Raw genomic sequence first — 26,227 nt, forward strand, 5'->3', positions numbered from 1 at the left:
ACTGGGAGAAAATATTCACAATCCATATATCTGACAAATGATTTGCCTCTAGAATAATTTAAAAATTGTTACAGCTCGTCATTGAAAACATGGACAAAAGATTTGAACAGATGTTTTACCAAAGAAGATATTCTTTTGATCAATAAGCATATTAAAAGTACCCAACATTGTTAATCACAATGGAAATGTAAACTATAACCACAATGAGATGCTACTGCAGGCTCATTAGACAGCTACATTGAAAAAGACTGATATGGGACTTCCCTGGTGGTCCAGCGGTTAAGAATTTGCCTTCCAATGCAGGAGACACAGGTTCAATCCCTGGCTGGGGAACTATTAACAAGATCCTACACACTGCAAGGCAACAAAGCCCACATGCCCTAGAGAGCGTGCATCGAAATTAGAGAAGCCTGCGCGCTGCTGTGAAATTAGAGAAGCCTGCGCGCTGCTGTGAAGATTCTGTGTGCCACAACTAGTAACCACACAGCCAAAGAAAAGTACATATTTTTTTAGAAAAAAAAGACTGATAATACTAAGCGCTGGAGAGGATGTGTATGTGGAACTCTCATACACAAAACCAAACTTCAGCAGTTACTAACAAAGTTGAAAACATATAGTTAACATGGGATCCATGAATTCTAAGTACTTACCTAAAGAACACCTATGTCTATGCAAAGATTTCTAGGAAATGTTCATAGCAGATTTTCTAAATTAATTTATTTTTTGAAGGATAATTGCTTTACAGAATTTGTTGTTTTCTGTCAAACATCAACATGAATCAGCCATGGGTGAACCTCCCTCCCATCTCCCTCCCCATCCCACCTCTCTACGTTAATACAGAGCCCCTGTTTGAGCTTCCTGAGCCATACAGCAAATTCCCGTTGGCATCTATTTTACATATGGTAATATAAGTTTCCATGTTACTCTCTCCATACATCTCATCCTCTCCTCCCTCCTCCGCCTCCCATGTCCATAAGTCTGTTCTCTATGTCTGTTTCTCCACTGCTGCCTTGCAAATGAATTCATCGGTACCACCTTTCTAGATTCTATATATATGTGTAAGTATATGATATTTTTCTTTCTTTTTCTGACTTACTTCACTGTATAATAGGCTGTAGGTTCATCCACCTCATTAGAACTGACTCAAATGCTTTCCTTTTTATGGCTCAGTAAAATTTGATTGTATTCCATAGCAGATTTACTCATAACAACCTAAAACTGGAAGCAACCCAAATGTCCATCAATAGATTAGTAGATAAATGGATAAACTGTGATATAGCCATACAATGGGGTAGTACTCAGCATAAGAAGGAATGATCTACTGATACGCATAAGGATATGGATGAATACCAAAGCCTTATGCTCAGTGATTGAAAACAGACACAAAAATGTATATGCTTTATGATTCCATTCATATGAAATTCTAAATAAGAGAAATTATGATCTATAGTGACAAAAAGCAGATTGGTGATTGTCTGGGACCAAAGCTACAAAGAGGCTTGAGGTAAATTTTAGTGATAAAAAGGTTCTCTGTTATGTTCATGGTGGTGTTTATCAAAACTCATCTGCTGAACAACTTTAAATGGGCACAATTTCATGTATGTAAACTGTAAATCAATACAGTTGATTTGTAAAAAAGAGGTTATATTGTACAGGGAACTCTATTCAACATCTCATAACAACCTATAGTGAAAAATAATCATATACATATATGTATAAATAAATCATCTTGCTGTACACCTAAAACCAATGCTGCTGCTGCTACTGCTGCTAAGTCGCTTCAGTCGTGTCCGACTCTGTGAGACCCCATAGACGGCAGCCCACCAGGCTCCCCCGTCCCTGGGATTCTCCAGGCAAGAACACTGGAGTGGGTTGCCACTTTCTTCTCCAATGCACGAAAGTGAAAAGTGAAAGTGAAGACGCTCAGTCATGTCCAACTCTTAGCTACCCCATGGACTGCAGCCTACCAGGCTCCTCTGTCCATGGGACCAATTCAATGCTGTAAATCAACTGTACTTCAATAAAAAACATAAAGAGGCAAAGGACTTGAACAGACAATTCATAAAATAAGGACTCAGAATTGTCAGCAAAAATGAAAAGAACTCAACTAATAATCTAAAGAAAAGCATAATCAAGTAATAGTGAGGTACCATTATATATATATATTTTTTTTTTAAGAATGAAAAGGCCAGATTTATTATTCTGAAATATTGCTTTCTAACGAAAGACTAGAAGAATGCGTATTTTTAGGAATCCTAGATTTTCTGGAATCTTCACTTAGAAATATTCCCTGGATTTTTTGTACAATACACACAGCAAAGGTACCATTTTATATTAATCAGATTAGCAAAGATTAAGTGAATGATAATGCAGTGCCCAATGTTATGGGTTTTGAATGGTTCATCTCTCAATAGTTACATAGATATATCTTTTCTAAAAAAAATTTGACAAATTGTATATCATACATTCATATGTATGAATGTATAATGTATCATTCATATTCATTCATATGATATATCATATATATCATACATTCATATCATAAGTATGATTTTATTGCACCCAGACTCTTGAATCTCCCCATATATAGTGAAGTGCTAAAACTCATTAATTTGAGCTATCTGATTTTTCTCTTGACAAATTTTATTTTAAAATCTTTAAAAAGTATATTTTCTTTGACACCAAATTTCTGTTTTTCAGAATTTGTTCTGGGAATTCCCTGGAGGATCAGTGATTAGAACTTGGCACTTTTATTGCTAGGGTCTGGGTTCAATCCCTGGTTGGGGAACTAAGATCCCACAAGCCATGCAGTGCATCCAAAAAAGAAAAAAGAATTTATTTTAAAAAATGTGCACATTGAGGACATTTATTAAAGATTAAAAACTGGACACAATTTAAATGTCCCGGAGAATGGGTAAGGAAATTGTGGGACATTCATTTAATAAAATGATACACTGAATCATCTTGAGTTATTTCATGATATGGAGGAAAATCTCAAAATTCTTTATGAAGTGAAAAAAATTTGTTTGTAAAACAATCTACCATGATCCCAATTTGCATATGGTCCTAATATTATATAGATACAAAGATATAAGAAAATATAACTGAAAGGATAACATCTCAGAGTGTCAAGTGATTATTATTGTGAGTGAGGTCTGCATTTTTCTATATTAAGCTTTTCTATGTTTTCCAAATTTTCTGAAATTAATATGTATTATTTTTTAATTTAAAAATATTTTATAAGGATAAAAGTTTACTTTCAAACAGTAAAAAATATATCTCATTCAGTGCTTGCTGTATTTTCTTCATTGAACCAAAGGTAATAATCTCATTAATTACATACAAAAATGCTTTTGCAGAATCAGTTTTTTGAAAACAGACAACAGTATGTTCACTTTTCAAACATAAATAGCCTAATCTAGGACCACCCTCAATAAAGTCTGATGGATGAATTATTTTAGATACTAGCCAGTTAACCCTGCTCATTTTTTCCTCTCAAGAACTTTCTCAGCGGTGCTGAGTCCGTTGACCCGGAAATCTAGAGCATCTGTGGTTGGGAGGGGGAAAGCCCCTCCCATCCAGCTTCTGGAGGCTTTCCTATAGCATTCCGGAAGTCTGAAGTTCCCAGCCTTCCATGAGGAAATGAGAGAAGCAGCGAGAGAGCCAGTGTATCAGGCAGGGGTGGAAAACATGCATTCAAAGGCTGAGATGTAAACTGCTGACTTGGAGCAATAGGAGGAAAGAACCACACTTTAGCAGTCTCCTGGCATCAGGCAACCAGACAGAATGCACATCAGGAAATGGAACTTAAACACTCAAAAGCCAAGCACCATGCTCAAGGTGAGCGCACCAGCAGCATGCTCCATCAGAGGAAATGAGTGGAGGAGAGGACTCTGATCCTCTTTACTGCTGTTGGAGGCAGAACTTAGAATAACGCCCAGGAAGGAGAGAGAGAGGAAAAAATACCAACAGGAGTTTTAAGTTGGAATATGACTAAATTTTAGATCTGGATAGATTGAGGGTTCATTGGACTGGAGAAGCTTATCTCAAAATGAATAGATTAGAAGTCTACCACCAACTGAAATGGAGGCTGTATCAGAACAGCAGCTTGATTTATACAGAAACAAGTTTGCATATGTTCACACCTGAATTTGTTAACTGTGAGATTCATCACTAAATCAAACAAAGGAAGGTAGAGTCATCATAGACTCATTTCAAAATATTTCCATTGTAAAAATGGACTGAGTGGTTAGGGCTGTGCTTTACCTAAAGGAATTATTCTATGACTAAGGGTGGGGTATCAATTAAGCCTTGGCCCAACTGTCTTCTGTACACTCTCGCTTCAATTTTTAAGTCACCTGTAGTGGAAAAGTAATTGCAAATTGTTTATGGGACACTGATCAAGTGTATTTACCCAGATGTCCTGCTTCCCGTACCCTTACCACTCTAACTCACAGAATCATAAATTAGATAGAGATCAGAACTAACTCAACTTCCCACATAAAGCAGATGCTAACCTCTTAGAGAACTGATGCCAAGTAGTTGCCAAGACAGTACTTTACATGACAAATACAACAGAACCCACTGCATCGAGTTTAAGCAGAAAAGGAATTTCTTGAAGATATCAGATAACTAACAGAATCTTTAGGAGGGTGCAGAGAACCAGGCCTGGGAGGCTGTGTAGGCAAGAACAGGTAATTTCAGTGCTGGGTTGCCTGGAAACCCTACTGTCTCTACCTCTGGACTCAGGCTCTGCAGAACAGAGCTGGAGCAACTGCGCCACTGCTTTCACAAGAGGGATGTCTCTATGCTGTTTCACCAGGATAGCTTTGACACTGTAACCCCTTGGTGCTCCAACTGTAGTCTTATGCTGGCTTCCCATCAGCAGAACCCTTAGGGTAGGTATGTACTCGCTGACTTCAAGGAACGCTGTGAACACGGATTTCTGCAGACATTTGGAGACAGTGTGGGAAGGTGAGAGTGGGATGAGTTGAGAGGATAGCATTGAAACATATACATTACCATATGTAAAAGAGATAGCCAGTGGGAGTTTGATGTATGACTCAAGGAACCCAAAGCTGCTGCTCCATAACAACCTAGAGGGGTGGGAAGGTGAGGGAGGTGGGAAGGGGGTCCAAGAGGGAGGGGACATATGTACACCTAATGTCAATTCTTATTGATCTATGGCAAAAACCATCACAATATTGTACAGTAATTATCCTCTAATTAAGATAAATAAATACATTTTTAAGGACTTCCCTGGTGGTCCAGGGTTTGGGAGTCTGCCTGCCAATGCAGGAGACATGAGTTCAATCCCCGGTCTGGGAAAATCCCACAGGCCACAGAGCAACTAAGCCTGTGTGCCGCAGCTACTGGGCTTGCATTCTAGAGCCCGTGTTTATCAAGAGAAGCCGCTGCAGTGAGAAGCCCCGCTCACTGCAACTAGAGAAGACCTGCGTGCAGCAGCGAAGACCCAGCACAGCCATAAATAAATACATACATAGAATAGGGAGAATATTCAAAGAAAGAAAAAACTATTTCCTAAATATATATATATATATTATATATTATATATATATATTTTTTTTTTAAGAAAAAAGGGTTTCTGGCTTCTGCTTTGTGAAAGTGAATGTCACTCAGTCATGTCTGACTCTTTGTGGCCCCATATACAGTCCATGGAATTCTCCAGGTCAGAACACTGGAGTGGGTAATCTTTCCCTCCTCCATGGCATCTTCCCAACCCAGGGATCAAACCCGGGTCTCCAGCATTGCAGGCAGATTCTTTACCAGCTGAGCCACCAGGGAAGGATTTAGGAATATGGATTTCATAATTTGGGAAGGGTATTTTAAAATTCAAGGAGAGTAAAAGGTAATCACCAATTACCCTAAAGAAGTACATTACCCTAAAGAAGTATCTTTGGGCATCTTGGCATTTTGAATGAGATTCTGATTCCTTGTTAACGGCACTTATTTGTTATAAACATCTGAGACCTGCTCCCTCTTCCCTAGGCCACGTCCTGATGCCATGCCTGCCTGCGGGCATCTGAACACAACTACCATACCTCCTTAAGGTATTTTTTTCTTCTTGCCAAATATCTCCAGCTATTTCAAATGTTAATTTTAGGAGAGGATTTCAGCTGCCTTGAAAATCAGCAATCTGTCCTCCCTCATTTAGTTTCTCTCACTAACTGCTAAGTCGCTTCAGTCGTGTCCGACTCTGTGCAACCCCATAGACAGTCCACCAGGCTCCCCCGTCCCTGGGATTCTCCAGGCAAGAACACTGGAGTGGGTTGCCATTTCCTTCTCCATCTCTCACTAAAGCCTCTCTTATATTAGTGTATCTGAATTATTAGGCCAATTTTAAGGAGTAAGGATGGGGAATTATAGATTTTTAAAAAATATTTTATGTATATATATAAAACAGAGAATAATAGACACAATGTACCCCTACTTCCTAAAGGAGTTAGTCAAGAAGTTTTGATTCTCCTTTTTAAGGCATACAAGGAAGTTACCAAACATGAATTGGCCCAGTAACTTCCCCTCACACTGACTTTCTGGGCAAGAAGACTAGCAAAATTCTAGAACAATTAGAATTATGAGTTGCAGGCCCCCAGGGAGAAAAGTATTGTGACTTTTCTTTTCCTTTTCCATGACATTGAGAGTAAAAGGCATGAGTATCTATAAATGTTTAAAGTCACAGAATAGCACGCAGGTGGAATTTTCAGATACAGTAGCTCAGATGATGTTCAAAAAATCCTGAAGCAAGCTGGCTAGCCACCATTTTACTGCTAAGAAGCAAGATGAAACCCACACTTGAAATTAGGTCTTAGCTCCAGATCCCTGGGCATTTCCATTTTGCCACACTCCCCGGAAGAGTAAAGGTTGGGAAGAGACTGGGAAGAAAAGTAAAAGGGGAAGGGACACAGCTCTTGGAACTTATTCAGGATGTCAAAATTTCTAGTATATTATCCATTCTACAACTGAGCTTCCCAGGCGGCACAACGGCAAATAATTTACCTGCCAGCGTAGGAGATGCAAGAGATGAGGGTTTGATCTCTGGGCTGGGAAGATCCCCTGGAATAGGAAATGGCAACCCACTCCAGTATCCTTGCCTGGAAAATTCCATGGACAGAGGAGGCTGGCATGCTACAGTCCCTGGAGTCACAAAGAGTCGAACACTACTGAGTGAGCACAACAGAGCAGCCATTCTAAATATATCGAAAACACCTGACTGCAAATCTGTTTGCAAAGGAAAGTGATGAGGCCATATGGAGGATGTGCTTGAATGAAGGTGGTTTTGCTCATTTTGCTCATTTTATCATGATACACTACAGCATCAGTCTCCTATAGCTGCTGTAACAAAATACCACATGCTAGGTGGCTCAAAACAACAGAAATTTACTCTCTCACACTCTGGAGGCCAGATGTCCCAAATCGGCATCACTGGGCTGATACCAAGTTGTCAGCAGGACCACACTCCCTCCAGAGGCTCTAGAGGAAAATTCATTTTTTTGCCTCCTCTAGCTTCAGGTCGGAGAAGGCGATGGCCCCCCACTCCAGTACTCTTGCCTGGAAAATCCCATGGATGGAGGAGCCTGGAAGGCAGCAGTCCATGGGGTCACTAAGAGTCAGACACGACTGAGTGACTTCACTTTCATTTTTCACTTTCATGCATTGGAGAAGGCAATGGCAACCCACTCCAGTGTTCTTGCCTGGAGAATCCCAGGGACGGGGGAGCCTGGTGGAGTGCCATCTGTGGGGTCGCACAGAGTCGGACACGACTGAAGCGACTTAGCAGCAGCAGCAGCTTCAGGTGGCTGCCAGCATTCCTTGGCTCACAGCCGGTCTAATCGCTGTCTCCATAGTCACACTGTCTTTTCCTTTTCTGTCTGTTTTGAATCTCCTTCTGCCTCTCTTTTATGTGGACACTTTTTTTTTATTGCATTTAATGCTTACGCAGATAATCCAGGGTTATCCCCCCATCTCAGGAGCCTTAACCATACCTACAAAGATACAACATTTACAGATTCCAGGAATTAAGACTTGATACATTAATATTTGGATGGCCCACTACAATCACATTTCCACATTCCCTCTTTCTATTCTGTTTTACATCATTTGTTATTATAAAAGTAATAGGTGTCTGTTAAAGAAAATCAGAATATATGGATAAAAGAAGGAAATTTAAAATTATCCCCGAGAGATAAGTACTGTTAATATTGTTGGTGCTTATCTTTATAGTTTTTCTCTGTGAACATACATTTACATATGGATTTCATTAAAAGTTCAAAAATCCAGGCTGATAGCACAGCCCCTGGTCTCACTTCAGAGAAACCCTTCTCACAAGTTGGGAAACACTGTTGTTAACCCCATAGAAAATCAAGAATGTTGAATTTATTTAGGGTGAAACTTCAATATCCCTCTATATCAGATAAGTTAATGTCAGAAAGCTCTTTTTGAAATAAGTTTTGTAACATAAAAAGTTCCTGATTGCGCCAAGGTAGGGGAAACAGTATGCAAGAACAGCATTCTAAAGACAACTGCTGGGGAAGTTTCCCCATTCCTGAAGCCTGGTATAAACCTGCTTCCTGGAGCTTGTGGTTACAAGCTCTAAATGTGTATGTACAAGTGGGAGCCAGTGGCTCTTCAAAGTCAGGAGGATGCCCTGAATACCATCATGGGGTGGATCAACAGTGGTGGTCCATTTGCTCTGTGTTAATCTTGCTCAGGACTCTGGTGACAAAAAGTATGCATTTGCTAAAGTCCCCTGGAATCCGAGGGTTTCTCAGGTGGCGCTGGTGGTAAAGAAGCCACCTGCCAATGCAGGAGACATAAGAGACACGGGCTCGATCCCTGGGTCAGGAAGATCCCCCGGAGGTGGGCATAGAAACCCACTCCAGTATTCTTGCCTGGAGAATCCTATGGACAGAGGAGCCTGGCAGGCTGCAGTCCATGGGGGTCACACAGAGTTGGACACAACTGAAGCGACTTAGCACACATGCACTCTGGGACCCAAGATATAGATGATAAGGATGACTTTGGCTGTGGTAGCAATAAACTTTAATTAACTAAATCAGCTCATTTCATTTCTCTTGCTTTCTGTCTTGGTTAACAATAAAAACTAATGTACATTAAATGTTCAAAGCACATTGTTTTCATTTTAAGCTGTAGAATAATAAACTAACAGCAACAGGACTCACATTTGTGAATAAACAGGGAAAAAATGAGTAATTCCTTTCCTGATGTGAATTTCCAGCTTTGCATCTTTTACACTCATTTCACTTGTACTTACGCTCATCTTCTCTTTTTGAACTGGAAGTTCATACCGTGTCCAAACCATGCTTACTATGCTTTGAAGAGAAAGAGGAACTTGTCAGTATTTGCCCTTCTCTTACAATCCCCTGCCGGAAATGGAGACACTTCAGACCTACAAGAATACTGGATTTTGTGATGAAACAGAAAGCAAACAAAAAGAAATTTTATTTTCATTTTTAGCCACACGACGAGAAACTTTTATTTTATAAGTGTCTTTTGATCCATCAAGAAGAGGGCAACCGGATGCTCAGCCAGGTACTGTGGGGACAGAGAATGGGGTATTAAGCGGGTTTTGGAACCAAATATTGACATTTGGATTTACATTCATTTAAAATTTGTTTTTGGTGGGTATGAAGCCTTAACTCTAAAGAGGGCAGTGTTGCATGACTGGTTGGATTTGCAAGCCGGGAGACTTTAGGAGTCATGAGTCTGGTCTGCTGCGATTTCATCCAGTTTTTCAAAACTGAGGTTTAAACTAACGTTAAGTCAGAGGGGTGCATTTGTGTTTACTGTGAGACAAAGTGAGGGGAAGGACTTTGAAAATACTTTGGGTCATGAGATTTCTGTTAGAGTTGCAAAAGTTCAGAGCTGAAAAGCCGTGGGGGCACTGCTCAGTCCATGCACTCCCCTGAATTAGGAGAAGGCTGCAATCCAGACAGAGAAGTGAAGGATGCTTAGAGGACCCCCGTTATTGATAGGGTCTTTACAGACTTTATCTCAGTCAGTCCTTACGACACTGGAGGAGAGAGGTGGAAAATGCAGAGAGACATCAAGTGACTTGCTGCAGATTATGCAATGATTGTCTAAAGATGGGATAGGACCCCATTTTCTGCCACTGTTCCCTTAACAGTTCAGTGACCTTCTATAATACTAATTGTGTTAGCCTGCTCTGGCTGCCAAAACCAAATACCATAGACTGGGTGACTTAAACAACAGAAAGTTATTTTCTCACAATCCTGGAGGCCGGAAGTCCAAGGTAGACAGAATGTCAGCAGGTCTGGCTTCTAAGGCTGCTCTCTTAACTTGCAGATGGCTTCCTTCTCCCTGTGTCCTCCCATGATCTCTCCTTGGGGCATGCATCTCTCAGGTCTCTCTTTGTGTGTCCAAATCTACTCTTCTTATAAGGACACCAGGAAGATTAGAGCTTCAACATATGGATTTCAGGGGGTGGGGTGAACACAATTAAGCCTGTGACATTAACAGTAACAATAATCTATGAGATTGCTGGAGTCTAATGGAGATCTAAGTACATTCTAGACTACAGCCTTTTTACTCGAAAGGGAGAAAGATAATACCCACTGATCATCTCTGTCCCAGCTGCTTTTCTGTTTAATCTTCTTGATTTGTTTATGACTGTGCTGGGGCTTCGTGGCTGCCTGGGCTTTTCCCTGTTTGCGGTGCTTGGGGGCTACTCTCCGGCTGTGCTCCGCTGGCTTCTCATTGCTACGGCTGCTCTTGCTGCAGAGCGCAGGCTCTACGGCTCTCAGGCTTCAGCAGCTGAAGCACACGGGCTCCGGAGCTGTGGCTCCCAGGCTCTGGAGCACAGGCTCAGTAGTTGTGGCTTAGCTGCTCTACCGCATGTGGAATCTTCCTGGATCAGGGATCGAACCCATGTCTCCTGTATTAGCAGGCAGTTTTCAATTCACTGTACCACCAGGGAAGTCCTAACAGCTGTTTTCTAATTTTATCCATAGACTGTAGAATGCTCCATAGACATGAGTTTTATGGGTCCTGATGAAACTCAGTTCTCTAAGGAACTCATGTAACCATTCTGAAGAAAATATCTATTTTTAGAATTAGTCTAAATATTATTTTCCAAAGCACAAATATAGGAAAAAGGACTTCTTCTATGTAATTCACTTATTCTCTGGACATTTTGCTTCAGGTTGAGGGCTGGGGGTTCAGAGCCATAGTCAGGGCCCAAGGGAGCCAGCTGATCACAGTCTTATTCTTTATGCCAGTAGGTAAGAGTGGATGACCTGAGCTTTGGACTATAGGCAGCATTTATTCTTGAGAGAAATAAGTAACAGGTCAATAGTCTGACTAGGTTTTCTAATCTAGTCACAGACTTCTCTGTGGGTAGGAAGACTCTCCAGTATCCAAACTGAATATGAATTTTTAACATCTTTAAAATCAGCTGAGATTCCTGCCTGATGATCCACATAGTTTTAATCACTTTTGCAGACAAGGTGACTAGATGGCTAACTTTGGGTCTAGTTTATTCCGTTTATATGTGAATATAAAGAACTTTTTGGCTCCTTCCTCTATCTTCTTCCTCTTTTTTCTGTTCTCACTTAAACTCTGACCCATTCAACGGAAGTCTGACCTATCAAGGGCCGTGTAGGAAGGGAAGGAAGAAACTATAGCAGCTGTTATCCTTTCTGTGTACCAGTCACTATCCCTTGATTGAGGATTCCCAGCCTGTTGGTGCTAGAGCTGGAATTTACCTCAATCCAGGCATCAAAATACAAAGTAGGCCCTTGCTCACACTCAGGAGTTGTCCCAATCCTTGTTTTCAGGCTCTTTTCCCCATAGTTTTTACCCTGTGCAGTTTCCTCTGCCTAGAAATAGCCTTTCCCCTTTATACCCTGGTAACTTTGGTTTCATTTAAGAATATTCAAAACTTACCCCCTCCAGGCAGAATTAAATATTCCTCCATGAAAGCCCTGCTGCTGCTGCTGCTGCTAAGTCGCTTCAGTCATGTCTGATTCTGTGCAACCCCATAGATGGCAGCCCACCAGGCTCCGCCATCCCTGGGATTCTCCAGGCAAGAACACTGGAATGGGTTGCCATTTCCTGCTCCAATGCGTGAAAGTGAATTCGCTCAGTCTTGTCTGACTCTTTGCGACCCCATGGACTGCAGCCTACCAGGTTCCTCCATCCATGGGATTTTCCAGGCAAGAGTACTGAAGTGGGTTGCCATTGCCTTCTCTGATGGAAGCCCTACTGACCTTCAAACTCTTATTGACTTCAGTTCACAATAAGTAAGACATCACTACCCAGTGCCAGGATATATAAATAACTGAAACAAAACTTTGATGAAAAAATATAGAATAGTTACAGCATTCTGATAGTTTAAATTTTATTTCACTTTTTAAATTATATTAATCCTAATACACTTCAGTTGATATCAGTTCAGTACAGTCACTCGGTAGTGTCCGACTCTTTGCGACCCCATGAACCCCAGCATGCCAGGCCTCCCTATCCATCACCAACTCCCGGAGTCTGCCCAAACCCATGTCCGTTGAGTCGGTGATGCCATCCAACCATCTCATCCTCTGTCTTCCCCTTATCTTCCCACCTCAATCTTTCCCAGCATCAGGGTCTTTTCAAATGAGTCAGCTCTTCATATTAGGTGGCCAAAGTGTTGGAGTTTCAGGTTCAACATCAGTCCTTCCAATGAATATTCAGGACTAATTTCCTTTAGGATGGACTGGTTGGATCTCCTTGCAGTCCAAGGGACTCTCAAGTCTTCTCCAACACCATAGTTCAAAAGCAGCAGTTCTTTGGCGCTCAGCCTTCTTCACAGTCCAACTCTCACATCCATACATGACTACTGGAAAAACCATAGCCTTGACTAGACGGACCTTTGTTGGCAAAGTAATGGCTCTGCTTTTTAATATGCTATCTAGGTTGGTCATAACTTTTCAAGGAGCAAGCATCTTTTAATTTCATGGCTGCAGTCACCATCTGTAGTGATTTTGGAGCCCAAGAATATAAAGTCTCCTAATGTATCCACTGTTTCCCCATCTATTTGCCATGAAGTGATGGGACCGGATGCCATGATCTTAGTTTTCTAACTTTCTTAGTTGAGTTTTAAGCCAACTTTTTCACTCTCCTCTTTTCACTTTCATCAAGAGGCCTTTTTTAGTTCTTCTTTGCTTTCTGCCATAAGGGTGGGTTCATCTGCACATCTGAGGTTATTGATATTTCTCCTGGCAATCTTGATTCCAGCTTGTGCTTCCTCCAGCCCCACGTTTCTCATGATGTACTCTGCATATAAGTTAAATAAGCAGGGTGACAATATACAGCCTTGACGTACTCCTTTTCCTATTTGGAACCAGTCTGTTGTTCCATGTTCAGTTCTAATTGTTGCTTCCTGACCTGCATACAGGTTTCTCAACAGGCAGGTCAGGTGGTCTGATATTACTGTCTCTTTAATAATTTTCCACAGTTTGTTGTGATCCATACAGTCAAAGGCTTAGACATAGTAAATAAGGCAGAAATAGATGTTTTTCTGGAACTTTCTTGCTTTTTCGATGATCCAATGGATGTGGCAGTTTGATCTCCTGGTTCCTCTGCCTTTTCTAAAACCAGCTTGAACATCTGGAAGTTCACTGTTCACATATTGCTAAAGCCTGGCTTGGAGAATTTTGAGCATTTCTTTGCTAGCATGTGAGATGAGTGCAACTGTGCGGTAGTTTGAGCATTCTTTGGCATTGCCTTTCTTTGGGTTTGGAATGAAAACTAACCTCTTCCAGTCCTGTGGCCACTGCTGAGATTTCCAAATTTGCTGGCATACTGAGTGCAGCACTTTCACAGCATCATCTTTAAGGATTTGAAATAGCTCCACTGGAATTCCATCACCTCCACTAGCTTTTCTCCTAGCGATGCTTCCTAAGGCCCACTTGACTTCACATTCCAAGATGTCTGGCTCTAGGTGAGTGATCCCACCATCATGATTATCTGGGTCATGAAGACCTTTTTTGTATAGTTCTTCTGTGTATTCTTGCCACCGCTTCTTAATATCTTCTGCTTCTGTTAGGTTCATACCATTTCTGTCCTTTATAGAGCCCATCTTTTCATGAAAAGTTCCCTTGGTATCTCTAATTTTCTTGAAGAGATCTCTAGTCTTTCCCATTCTGTTCTTTTCCTCTATTTCTTTGAATTGATCACTGAGGAAGGCTTTCTTATCTCTTTGCTATTCTTTGGAACTTTCCATTCAAATAGGTATATCTTTCCTTTTCTCCTTTGCTTTTTTCCTTTTCTCCTTTGCTTTTTTTCCTTTTCTCCTTTGCTTTTTGCTTTTCACAGCTATTTGTAAGGTCTCCTCAGACGACCATTTTGCCTTTTTGCATTTCTTTTTCTTGGTTATGGGTTGATCCCTGTCTCCTGAACAATGTCACAAACTTCCATCCATAGTTCATCAGGCACTCTATCAGATGTAGTCCCTTAAATCTATTTCTCACTTCTACCATATAAGCATAAGCGATTTGGTTGAGGTCATACCTGAATGGTCTAGTGGTTTTCCCTACTTTCTTCAATTTAAGTCTGAATTTGGCAATAAGGAGTTCATGATCTGAGCTACAGTCAGCTCCCAGTCTCATTTCTGCTGACTGTACAGAGCTTCTCCATCTCTGGCTGCAAAGAATATAATCAATCTGATTTCAGTGTTGACCATCTGGTGATGTCCATGTGTAGAGTCTTCTCTTGTGTTGTTGGACGAGGGTGTTTGCTCTGATCAGTGCAGTCTCTTGGCAGTATTCTATTTGCCTTTGCCCTGCTTCATTCTGTACGCCAAGGCCAACTTTGCCTGTTACTCCAGGTGTTTCTTGACTTCCTACTTTTGCATTCCAGTCCCCTATAATGAAAAGGACACCTTTTTTGGGTGTTAGTTCTAGAAGGTCTTGTAGGTCTTCATAGAACCGTTCAACTTCAGCTTCTTCAGCATTACTGATCAGGGCATCAACTGGATTACCATGATATTGAATGGTTTGCCTTGGGAACGAACAGAGATCATTCTCTCATTTTTGAGACTGCATCCCAGTACTGCATTTTGGACTCTTTTGTCGACCATGATGGCTACTCCATTTCTTCTAAGGGATTCCTGCCCATAGTAGTAAATATAATGGTCATCTGAGTTAAATTCACCCATTCCCGTCCATTTAAGTTCACTGATTCCTAAAATATCGATGTTCACTCTTGCCATCTCCTGTTTGACCACTTCCAATTTGCCTTGATTCATGGACCTAACATTCCAGGTTCCTGTGCAATATTGCTCTTTACAGTTTGGACCTTGCTTCCATCACCAGTCACATCGACAACTGGGTGTTGTTTTTGCTTTGGCTCCATCTCTTCATTCTTTCTGGAGTTATTTCTCCACTGATCTCCAGTAGCATGTTGGGCACCTTCCAACCTGGTGAATTCATCTTTCTGTGTCCTATCTTTTTGCCTTTTCATACTGTTCATGGGGTTCTTAAGGCAAGAATACTGAAGTGGTTGCCATTCCCTTCTCCAGTGGACCATGTTTTGTCAGAACTCTCCACCATGACCCATCCTTCTTGGGTGGTCCTACATGGCATGGCTCATAGTTTTATTGAGTTAGACAAGGCTGTGGTCCATGTGATTAGATTGGTTAGTTTTCTGTGATTGTGGTTTTCAATCTGTCTGCCTGCCCTCAGTTGATATCATGACCTGCTAATGAGTTCAGCAGTTTGAAAAATTGTCTTCAAGGAGACTCTCTCATCCTTTGACAGCTTTTCTTGCTTCTCTGGTCTCTGAAAGCCTCAGATGCTTGGCAGCTCACACAAATGCACTGGGGTCCAGGTCTTTGGTGTCCCATACATTAGTCATCTAAGAAGTTCCATTTTAATCTCATTTATTTGTCCAGTGATGAAAAGTTTGGCCCTACAAGCATGACAATTTGTATCTTAGCTGGGTGTTCTTCACATATTTGACATTTAAACGAATCATTTCAGACACCTCCCTCCTTTATATAATTTAATTTTTAATAATAGTCATATGACAGGATTAATGATAGTAATGGCAAAAAGGAAACTCAGTGACATTTTTTTTTAAATTTAATGTGGCAAAATACATGTAACATGATATCTACCATCTTAACCATTATTAAAAAATAGACACTGGGTTTTATTTTATTTATTTTTTGGCCACGCCATATGGATTGCAGGGTCTTAGTTCCTGGAACCAATGCCTCTGCAGTGGAAGCAGAGTCTTGACCACTAGACCGTCAGGGAGCTGCCCTATCTTAGCCACTTTTAAGTGTACAGTTCAGTAGCAGTTATGTATATTCACACTGTGGTAGAATCTCCAGAACTTTTGCATATTGAAAAATTGAAATTGTCTCCGTTAAGCAAGAATGCCCCATTTCCACCCTCCCAACATCTCCTAGTGACCACCATTCTACTTCCTGTTTCTATGAATGTTTTGGCTACTCTAGACATTTCATGTGAGTTAAAGCACATAGTATTCATTTTTTATGACTAATTTATTTCAGTTAACACCATGTCCTCAAATTTCAGCAATACTGTAGCTTATGACAGTAGCTTCCTTCCTTTCCTTGGGACAAGGTAATCTCTAAATCCGTCCATGTTGCTGCAAATAGCATAATTTCATTCTTTTTTATGTCTGAGTAATGTTCCATTGTATATATACACAACTTCTCCATCTATTCCTCTGCTGATGGACATTTAGTTTGCTTAAACCTAGAATATTATTCAGCCATAAAGAAGAATGAAATGATGTCATTGGAAGCAATATGAGTAGATCTAGAGATTATCAGAGTAAGTGAAATAAGTTAGACAGAGAAAGACAAATATCATAAGATACCACCCATATGTGGAATCTAATTTTTTAAAAAGCAATACAAATGAACTTATTTACAAAACAGAAACAGACTTACAGATAATGACAACAAACTTATGGTTACCAAAAGGGAAATGTCGGGATAGCTGCTGCTGCTGCTAAGTTGTCCAGTCATGTCCGACTCTGTGTGACCCCATAGACAGCAGCCCACCAGGCTCCCCCGTCCCTGGGATTCGCCAGGCAAGAACACTGGAGTGGGTTGCCATTTCCTTCTCCAGTGCATGAAAGTGAAAAGTGAAAGTGAATTAGCTCAGTCGTGTCCGACTCTTTAGCAACCCCATGGACTGTAGCCCACCAGTCTCCTCCATCCACAGGATTTTCCAAGCAAGAGTACTGGAGTGGGGTGCCATTGCCTTAGCAGGGAGGGACAAATCAGGAGCTTGAGATGAACATACACACCAGTGATCTTCCCAACCCAGGGATCAAACCCAGGTCTCAGGCCGATTCTTTACTGTCTGAACCAGGGAAGTCCCAAACATTCACGCACTACTATATGTAAGATAGATAACCAACAAGGACCTACTGCATAGCACAGGAGGTTCTACTCAATATTCTGTGATAACCTGTATGAGAAAAGAATCTAAAAAAGAATGAATATGTGTATATGTATAACTGAATCACTTAGCTGTAGACCTGAAACTAACATTGAAAATGAACTATACTCCAATAAAATTACAATATTTAAAAATAAATAAAATATGATTCCAAGGTTTCAGGCATCAGTCCCAGTGTTCTGTGTCTTGCATAGCCCTTTCTGCCCTGAGAAATAGAAATTATATAACTTGTTTTCTACTATGCAGACTAGGGAGGATTCACAAGTCTGGTCTGGTGAACTTCCAGGAAATAAATTTTAAGTGTTTATATAAAGCTTATTCACACTTTCTTGATCTAGAAGTTACACAGGAAACAGCAGAGAACTGAAATAAACCAGGCTCTGAAGAGCGGGAACTCTAAGTGTAGGCAGAAGGGTTGAACTGTGACACCCTATAGCATCTGCAACTTGGAAAACAGGAGGTTTGATTCTAGGACTTAGGAGGTGCATCACTATTATTGTTCGCCATCATTTCCTGTTTCTCTGTTCTGATTGCTTTTGCTATGTAATAAACTGCCCTAACTTGTCACGGTAAAAATAAAACAAAATAAAATAAATATGGGAATGCAAACAATTCTCAAAAAGAAAAAAATTGAAGAATTTACACTACCTGATTTCAAGACTTACTATAAGGATACAGTAATCAAGAAAGTGTGATATTGGCACAGGGACAGACATAAATAAGTGGAACAGAATAGAGTCCAAAAATAGATTCACAAATTCAATGGGTAAAAGATTTTTTTCTCAACCAATCATGATGGAAACACTGTACATCCCTATGGAAAAAAAGTGAAACTCAACTCCTTATCTCACATCATAACCAAGACAATTATCTCACAATGGATCAATGGGGATTTCCCTGGTGGTCTAGCAGTTAAGAGTCTGTCTGCCAGTGTAGGGGACACAGGTTCAATCCCTGGTCCAGGAAATAAAATCACACATGCTGTGGAGCAACGAAGCCCAGGCACCACAGCTGCTGAGCCCACAAGCTCTGGAGCCCATGTGCCACAGCAAGAGAGGCCACTGCTCCAAGAGGCCCATGGATCACAGCTAGAGAGCAGCCTCCACTTGCTAAAACAAGGCAAAGCCTAGGAGCAACAGTGAAGACCCAGTGCAGCCAAAAATAAGCAGACAAATAAATGAATGGGACCCAAATAAAATCTAAACTTACAAAACCTCTAGAAGAAAGTAGGTGAAAATCTTTGTAGCTCAGGATGAGAGTGGTTTTGTTGATAGGACACAAAAAGCATGAATCAGAAAAGAAATAATTAGTAAGTTGGGCTTCATAAAAATAAAAATGTTTTGCTCTTCAAAAGATGCAGAAGAATAAAAGGCAAACCGTTGTACTAATCATATTTTTTATTTTCCATATTTTATGGAAGTAGAAACATATGTTTATAAAAATACTTGTCCATGAATGTTCATAGAAGCTTCATTCATGACAGCCAAAAACTGGAAACAAACCAAATGTCTATCAACAGAACTAATAGGTAAATGGATCTTTTCCAACAGTGAAATACAGCTCAGCAATTTAAAAAGGACTGAACTATCAACACCTGCAAACAATAAGGCAAAATTTAACAGCACCATAGTAAGTGAAAGGAGCCAGACACAAGAGTAACACTACATTTGTCCATTTACATGAACTTCTAGAACAGGCAGGGGGTTCCCAAGCGGCTCAGTGGTAAAAGAATCTGCCTGCCCATGCAGGAGACTCAGGAGACATGGGTTCCAACCTTGGATTGGGAAGATCCACTGGAGGAGGAAATGGCCACCCATTCTAGTATTCTTGGCTGGAAAATCCTACAGACAGAGGATATCGGTGGGCTACAGTCCATAGGGTCGCAAAGAGTTGGACACAACTGAGCACACGTGTTGCCCTAATGGTCCAGCAGCAAGCGATGAGAAGGAAGACAGACACAAAATCTGGTGCAATGGGTCAAGGGACCTGCAGCCTCTATTGGACTGAGGTGCAGAGTCCACTCTGAGTCCAGGTTTTATTCCTAATTGCAGACTACAAGACTTTCTTTGATCTTATCTTTCTCACGACACTACACTGACATAGTCCAGATCTCCTTGCTTCACCCCCTTCTCAGCTAGTCTTGGGAACAATTAGCAAGTGTGTAGGTGGCGTTCATGCCTGACGCTGACCCGGTGTCCAAGGTCCATGCTTTCACGATCCCAGTCATACTCCCTTCTGGGTCTGGTCTTGGGGTTTGTAACAGGCGATTATTCTAAGGAAAACATGAAAGATAATCATTAACATAGTTTCTTAACATATGCTGTTTTTCCAGGCGCTATTTCTGTGAAATTTCTCAAGGCTGTGAAAGTACATTATTAGGAATTCCCACTACACACACACACACACGTGCTAGAACAGGCAAAAGCAATTTATAGTTACAGAAATCAGATCAGTGGTTGCTTTGATGGGGACTATGAAGAGGCACAAGGGAACTTTCTGCACTGATGGGAATTTTCTAAATCTTGACTGGGGGTAAAGTTAACTCCGGTGTGTACATTTGGGAAACTTCCTTGTATTTTACTGAGTGTGAAGTATACATCAATGAGATTGATTTTTAAAATGAGGCAGTTTGGGGACGCCCCTGGTGATCCAGTGGTTAAGACTTTGCCTTCCAGTGCAGGGAGTGTGGGTTCAATCCCTGGTCAGGGAGCTAAGACCCCATATGCCTCCTGGCCAAAGAACCAAAACATAAAACAGGAACAATGTTGTAACAAACTCAGTGAAGACTACAAAAATGGTCCACATCAAAAATCTTTAAAAAAATGAAGCAGTTTAATATTTAACTGGTACAGAAAGGTCTCAAAAACTTCAGTAAATGAACAAAACAGATGTCAAACATTACGTAATCTGTGTTCTTCTTGGTGTGGAAAAAAAAAAGGGAAAGTGACAATGGTTGCTTCCTGATAGCTTCTGTCTTGTTAGTTTTACAGAATGAGGAGCCATTTTACAGAAAGAAGAGGATAATATTGGAGTCATATTTGATTTCTCCGTTTGGAAATAATATTGTCTTTTAGATACGAAAAGCTGGGAAGTTTTTATTCAGAAAAAGTAAGTATACTAGAAATCAAATCTGCCTGATTACATAGTATGCTTTCATATATGGGTGGTATTGAATAGAAAAATCAATTTATGCCTTTCTTCGATCAGTTATATATGGAATTCCCATCATATATTCTTCTGTGATTTGGAGAATTCAGTTATAAATATGGTGGCCTGGGATAAATGGCAGAACCACAGATAAGCCACCAAGAGTGATGGTTTTAAAATATTGGTCCCCTGCCATCACCTGCGCGAACATTGTGTAGATCTAAGTGGCAACCAAAACGTAACTCTTTCCACCTTGATGACCATGTCTAGAGTATGCTGTCCAATGTAGTTAGCAGCAAGTAGCCATGTGTGTCTATTTAAGATGTGAATTTAAATAAAAATTAAATCAAATTTAAAATTCAGTCACACTGTCACACAAGCCACACTTCGACTGCTCAGTAGCCACATATGACTAATGGCTGCACTACTAGACAGTACAAATACAGAACATGCGTACCATCTCAGAAAATGTGGTGGCATTCCAGCCGAGGTTAGCAGTAGGGATCAGCGACAGAGACAAGGGGGACCTTGGATGGGACTCTGGAGGTCTGAGCACCTGATGATGCAGTTCAGATCAGAGAGGCCGTGGGGTCTTTGGGAGCAGATATCCACTTGGATTTGTCAAGAAAGATCTGAAAAGCAGGAGCAGCCTAGCCCGGGAGAAAAGTAATGCAGACAAATGTCTAAGGGTACGACACCAGAGAGACATTTCTCAGAGCTGGCAGAGACTGCCTGGGAGAGTTAGATCTTGGCAAGTCAGACATGAGACAGTTTTTCCAGGGAACCTCACCATGGGAGATGAGAGTTTTGCAGTGATACTCTTCAGAAAACACCAAATTTCACCTCAGATAAAATGTGCCACTCCTTTGAGTGGTAGCAACAGAATAATGGGTAACAATAGTAGCTAACATTTATTGAGCTATTACTTTCTGTGAAATACTACACATGAATTCTCACTACAACTTCATAAGTAACTTCTCAACTCCGTTGTACAGATAAGGAACCAATGGTATACTGGAGCTGGTCCTTACTGTTTTATGAGACCTGATTGGTGAATGTTTATGCTTTATGCTAGCCAGCTGACATACATTGTTAGCTTGAAATTGGCCACAGTGGAAATATAATGTGCACATTGGTATGTGCTATGAATTTGGGCCTTTTCCCTCAGAGAGGCAGTGTTTTCAGTGGTCGGCAGTGCAGCACTGAAACAGGCTCAGAGAGGCTTAGCAACTTGGCAAGGCTTCCCTGTTGGCTCAGATGGTAAAGAATCTGTCTGCCAATGCAGGAAACCTGGGTTTGATCCCTGGGTTGGGAAGATTCCCTGGAAAAGGAAATGGCAACCCACTCCAGTATTCTTGCCTGGAGAATTCCATGAACAGAGGAGCCTGGAGGGCTACTGTCCATGAGGTCACAAAGAGTCAGACTTGACTGAGCAACTAACACTTTCACTTTTTCAAGGTTATACAGATGGTAGCAACTGGCAGATTGTATGCCAGTCTCCTTGTTTGAAAGCCCAACATTTGCCCCTCTGGCCTTACTCTTGTACAGCGAGGACAAGACTACTCACTTTACTTTGTTATCAGAGAATAAAACATCTTGTTCACCAAGGACTCTGATGTTAGGAATGGAGGGCTTTACAGAGCTCTGCTTGAAGGCCTGGAATTCAAGCATTCGGTATTCCCATAATTCAAGATAGGTCCAAAGGATGTGGTGGTGGGGGACGAATGAACCTAATGCTCTGGCAACATGATGCTAGTATATGTATTTTGTACAAATGAATAAATATGTATATTTCCCCTCACTTTCTCAGTGAACTTCATAAAGGAGAACAGTCAAGTTCTCATTCAAAGGATGGGAATGACTGTGATAAAGCAAATTTTGGATGAGCTATTTGTATGGAATGTTATGAATTATGAAGAAGTAAGTGTCATTTGTGGTGAGAAGTTTGAGCAGGACGCTGCAAGAGGGATCATTCACATGATTTTGAAGAAGGGTTCAGAAGCCTGTAACCTCTTTCTTAAATCCCTTGAAAAGTGGAACTATCCTCTGTTTCAGGAATTGCATGGACTAAGTAAGTATCAGTTTGCTTTTATATGTTCTACAAAGAGAATAAACCACGAAGAAGATCCGTAATCCTCATGACAGAGTCTCTGCTCTCCTCCCTTTTCATATTCCTGGGCTGTGAGCTTTGGTCACATTCAGGAAAAGCTCAGACACTCTCAGGAAAAAGAAAAACACTCCCACTAGATTACTTGATGGTGAAGCCAAATAAGAAACTCCGAGGTCAGGGAATAAATGATTTAGCATAGTCTGACTTCAGAATCAAATTGGATAATGAAGGTACTTAAGTAGTCAAAGCAGGGACTCACCAGGCAGTTCAGTGGTTAAGACTCCACACTGCACTGCAGGGGGCACAGGTTCAGTCCCTGGTCAGGGAACTAAGATCCATCATGCCAAGTGCCCACACCCCTAAAAAAGAGAAGTCAGTGCAGTTTTCAACATTCCTCAATCTGACGAGGACCGTCTTTGGACAAGTGGCCCCGTGACTACCTACTCTGATCCAAGCTCCACTCTAAAGAGAGCTTGACTGACTAAAGAAGCATGATTCTGCTTTTCATGAAATATTAATCAAGGTTAACTCTTGATTTGCTGAGTGTCACCCCAGACCATCATTCTAAGCCATTTCCCCACTAGTCTCATGTACATTCCTTATACCAAACACTGGCTCCTCTCCTTTCCAATCAGCTGCTACAAAGTTTGGTGTTGGAAATGAAGAAACAGAAGGGGAATGGGGGTAAAGGCTAACACGGAAAAGCAGGAGTAAATACCTGGAACCCTTTCTGCCATTCCAGAACTGGGGAAGGAAATTGAAGTCAGATTCTCAGCACCATCCCTTCCTTCCTTCTCCTGAACGCTAAGTTCTGGGGACACACAGAACTGGGTCCTTTTTAACTCACCTCGTCTCTAACAGGTCTTTTTCATCAGATGTCAGAAGATGACTTAGATGATTTGGCTCAGGAATTAAAGTACTTCTATGAGAGCCCATCTTTTCTCAACTTCTATCCCCTGGGTGAAGATATTGACATCATGTTTAATTTGAAAAGCACCTTCACAGAACCGGTGCTATGGAAGAAGGACCAACACCATCACCGCCTGGAACAGCTGACCCTGAGTGGCCTGCTGGACACTCTTCAGAGCCCCTGCATCATTGAAGGGGAATCAGGCAAAGGGAAGTCCACTCTGCTGCAGCGAATTGCCATGCTCTGGGCCTCCGGAGAGTGCCAGGCTCTCGCCAAGTTCAAATTAGTCTTCTTTCTTCGTCTGAGCAGGGCCCAGGGTGGACTCTTCAAAACCCTGTCTGACCAACTCCTGGATATACCTGATGTGATCAGTAAGCAGACTTTCATGGCCACGCTGCTGAAGTTACGGCAGAGGGTTCTTTTTCTCCTTGATGGCTACAATGAATTCAAGGCCCAGAACTGCCCAGAAATTGAAGCCCTGATAAAGGAAAACCACCGCTTCAAGAATATGGTTATCGTCACCACCACCACGGAGAGCCTGAGGCACATCCGGCAGTTTGGGGCACTGATTGCCGAGGTGGGGGATATGACTGAGAGCAGTGCCCAGGCTCTCATTCAGGAGGTGCTGAGAAAGGAGTTCGCTGAAGGCTTGTTGCTCCAAATTCAGAAATCCAGGTGCCTGAGGAATCTAATGAAGACCCCTCTCTTTGTGGTCATCACTTGTGCAATTCAGATGGGGAAAAGTGAGTTCCACTCTCACACACAAACCACGCTGTTCTGTGCCTTCTATGATCTGCTAATAAATAAAAACAGGCACAAACGTAAAGGGCTGGCTCCTAGTGAAGTCACTCAGAGCTTGGACCACTGTGGAGACCTGGCTCTGGAGGGTGTGTTCTCCCGCAGGTTTGATTTCGAACCAGATGACTTGTCCGATGTGAACGAGGATGTCCTGCTGACAACAGGACTCCTCTGTAAATACACAGCGCAACGGTTCAAGCCAAAGTATAAATTCTTTCATCAGTCATTCCAGGAGTACACAGCAGGACGCAGACTCAGCAGTTTACTGACATCTGGAGAACCAGCAGAGGTGACCAAGGGGAATGGTCACCTGCAGAAAATGGTTTCCATTTCAGACATTACATCCAAGTACAGCAACTTGCTTCTGTACACGTGCGGCTCATCTGCTGAAGCCACCCGGACTGTTCTGAGACACTTGTCATCAGTGTATGAACATGGCAGTCTCTTGGGACTTTCCGTCACCAAGAGGCCTCTCTGGAGGCAGGAATCTATGCCAAATATGAAAAGCACCACTGTGCAAGAAATTCTGAAAGCCATAAACATCAATTCCTTTACAGAGTGTGGAATCAACTTATTCCATGAGAGTATATCCACGTCTAGCCTGAGCAATGAATTTGAAGCTTTCTTTCACGGTAAAAGCTTATATATCAACTCAGAGAATATCCCTGACTACTTATTTGACTTCTTTGAAGACTTGCCTAACTGTGCAAGTGCTCTGGACTTCGTTAAACTGGACTTCTATGGGGGGACTGTGGCTTCGTGGGACAAGACCACAGAAGACATAGGCAGGACCCAGGATCAAGAGTTCTCAGGAACCTACATTCCCAGCAGGGCTGTGTCTTTGTTCTTCAACGGGAAGCAGGAGTTTAAGACCTTGGAAGTCACACTCCGGGATTTCTGCAAGTTGAGTAAGAAAGATGTCAAATATCTGGAGAAAATATTCAGTTCAGCTACAAGCCTCAGGTTGCACATTAAGAAATGTGTCGGAATGGCTGGAAGCCTCAGTTCAGTCCTCAGCACCTGTACGAAAATTCATTCCCTCATAGTGCAAGCCAGTCCCCTCACCCTAGAAGACGAGCAGCATATCACATCTGTGACAAACCTGCAGACCTTGGGTGTTCATGACCTACAGATTCAACGGTTGCCAGGTATTGTGAACACCAGCAGTTTAAGCTATAATCCAACCTGGTTATTTACTGCAGAAATATTAGCTATCATTTGTTTTGCCTGAAATTTTCCAATAGTTTCTACCAGGAGTTAGGACCTAGAAGGGAAGTGGGAGGGCTTGGGAGAGAGTTCCTTGCTGGGGGAAGGCTGTCATGTTGGGAGGCCCTAGGGTGGATTCCCAGAACTGAAGCCCTATAGTCTGACTGCATAGCTATGTGGTAGTGTGTATGGTGGTGGTGTGTGTGTGTATGTAGGTGTGTGTGTGCATGTGTATGTGTACAGTAGGTTAAGCTTGTTTTCTGTGAACCCTCCATCTTGTCAGCATCTCTGTCTCAACCCAACACTCACTGCTTTCCTACCAAGTAGCACCTGTCCTTCTTTGAAGTCTGGGAGGAAACCACCCATTAATTGATCACCTGCAGAAGCTGCTGGCCAGTCATGCCACTAGACTCTTAACTAGGATATTGCAGCACACACTCAGTCCCACCTCTACCGCAAGCATCATTCATTCTGAAAGAAAATTTGGGGAACAGGCTTTGTCTAACATGAAGAAATTAGAGACAACAGACACAATACATATGGGGTAAATCTTTCTGGGTAAAGGGGAGTTTTCACCAAATT

General features: G+C 41.7%; 1 protein-coding gene across 1 annotated transcript in view; it reads left to right on the forward strand.

The window, feature by feature from the left end:
- Positions 1-10,664: 10,664 nt before the first annotated feature.
- The window catches only part of NLRC4 (NLR family CARD domain containing 4), a 45,247-nt gene continuing 29,684 nt past the window's right edge, over positions 10,665-26,227 (forward strand). Inside the window, exons 1-3 of the mRNA XM_068967149.1 lie at positions 10,665-10,866; positions 22,432-22,692; positions 23,593-25,587. Coding sequence (XP_068823250.1) covers positions 10,665-10,866; positions 22,432-22,692; positions 23,593-25,587 — 2,458 coding nt within the window. The remainder of the gene's footprint in view (positions 10,867-22,431; positions 22,693-23,592; positions 25,588-26,227) is intronic.

The sequence above is a fragment of the Capricornis sumatraensis genome, chromosome 1, assembly GCF_032405125.1.
Source record: "Capricornis sumatraensis isolate serow.1 chromosome 1, serow.2, whole genome shotgun sequence".
In the NCBI taxonomy this organism is placed as follows: Eukaryota; Metazoa; Chordata; class Mammalia; order Artiodactyla; family Bovidae; genus Capricornis; species Capricornis sumatraensis.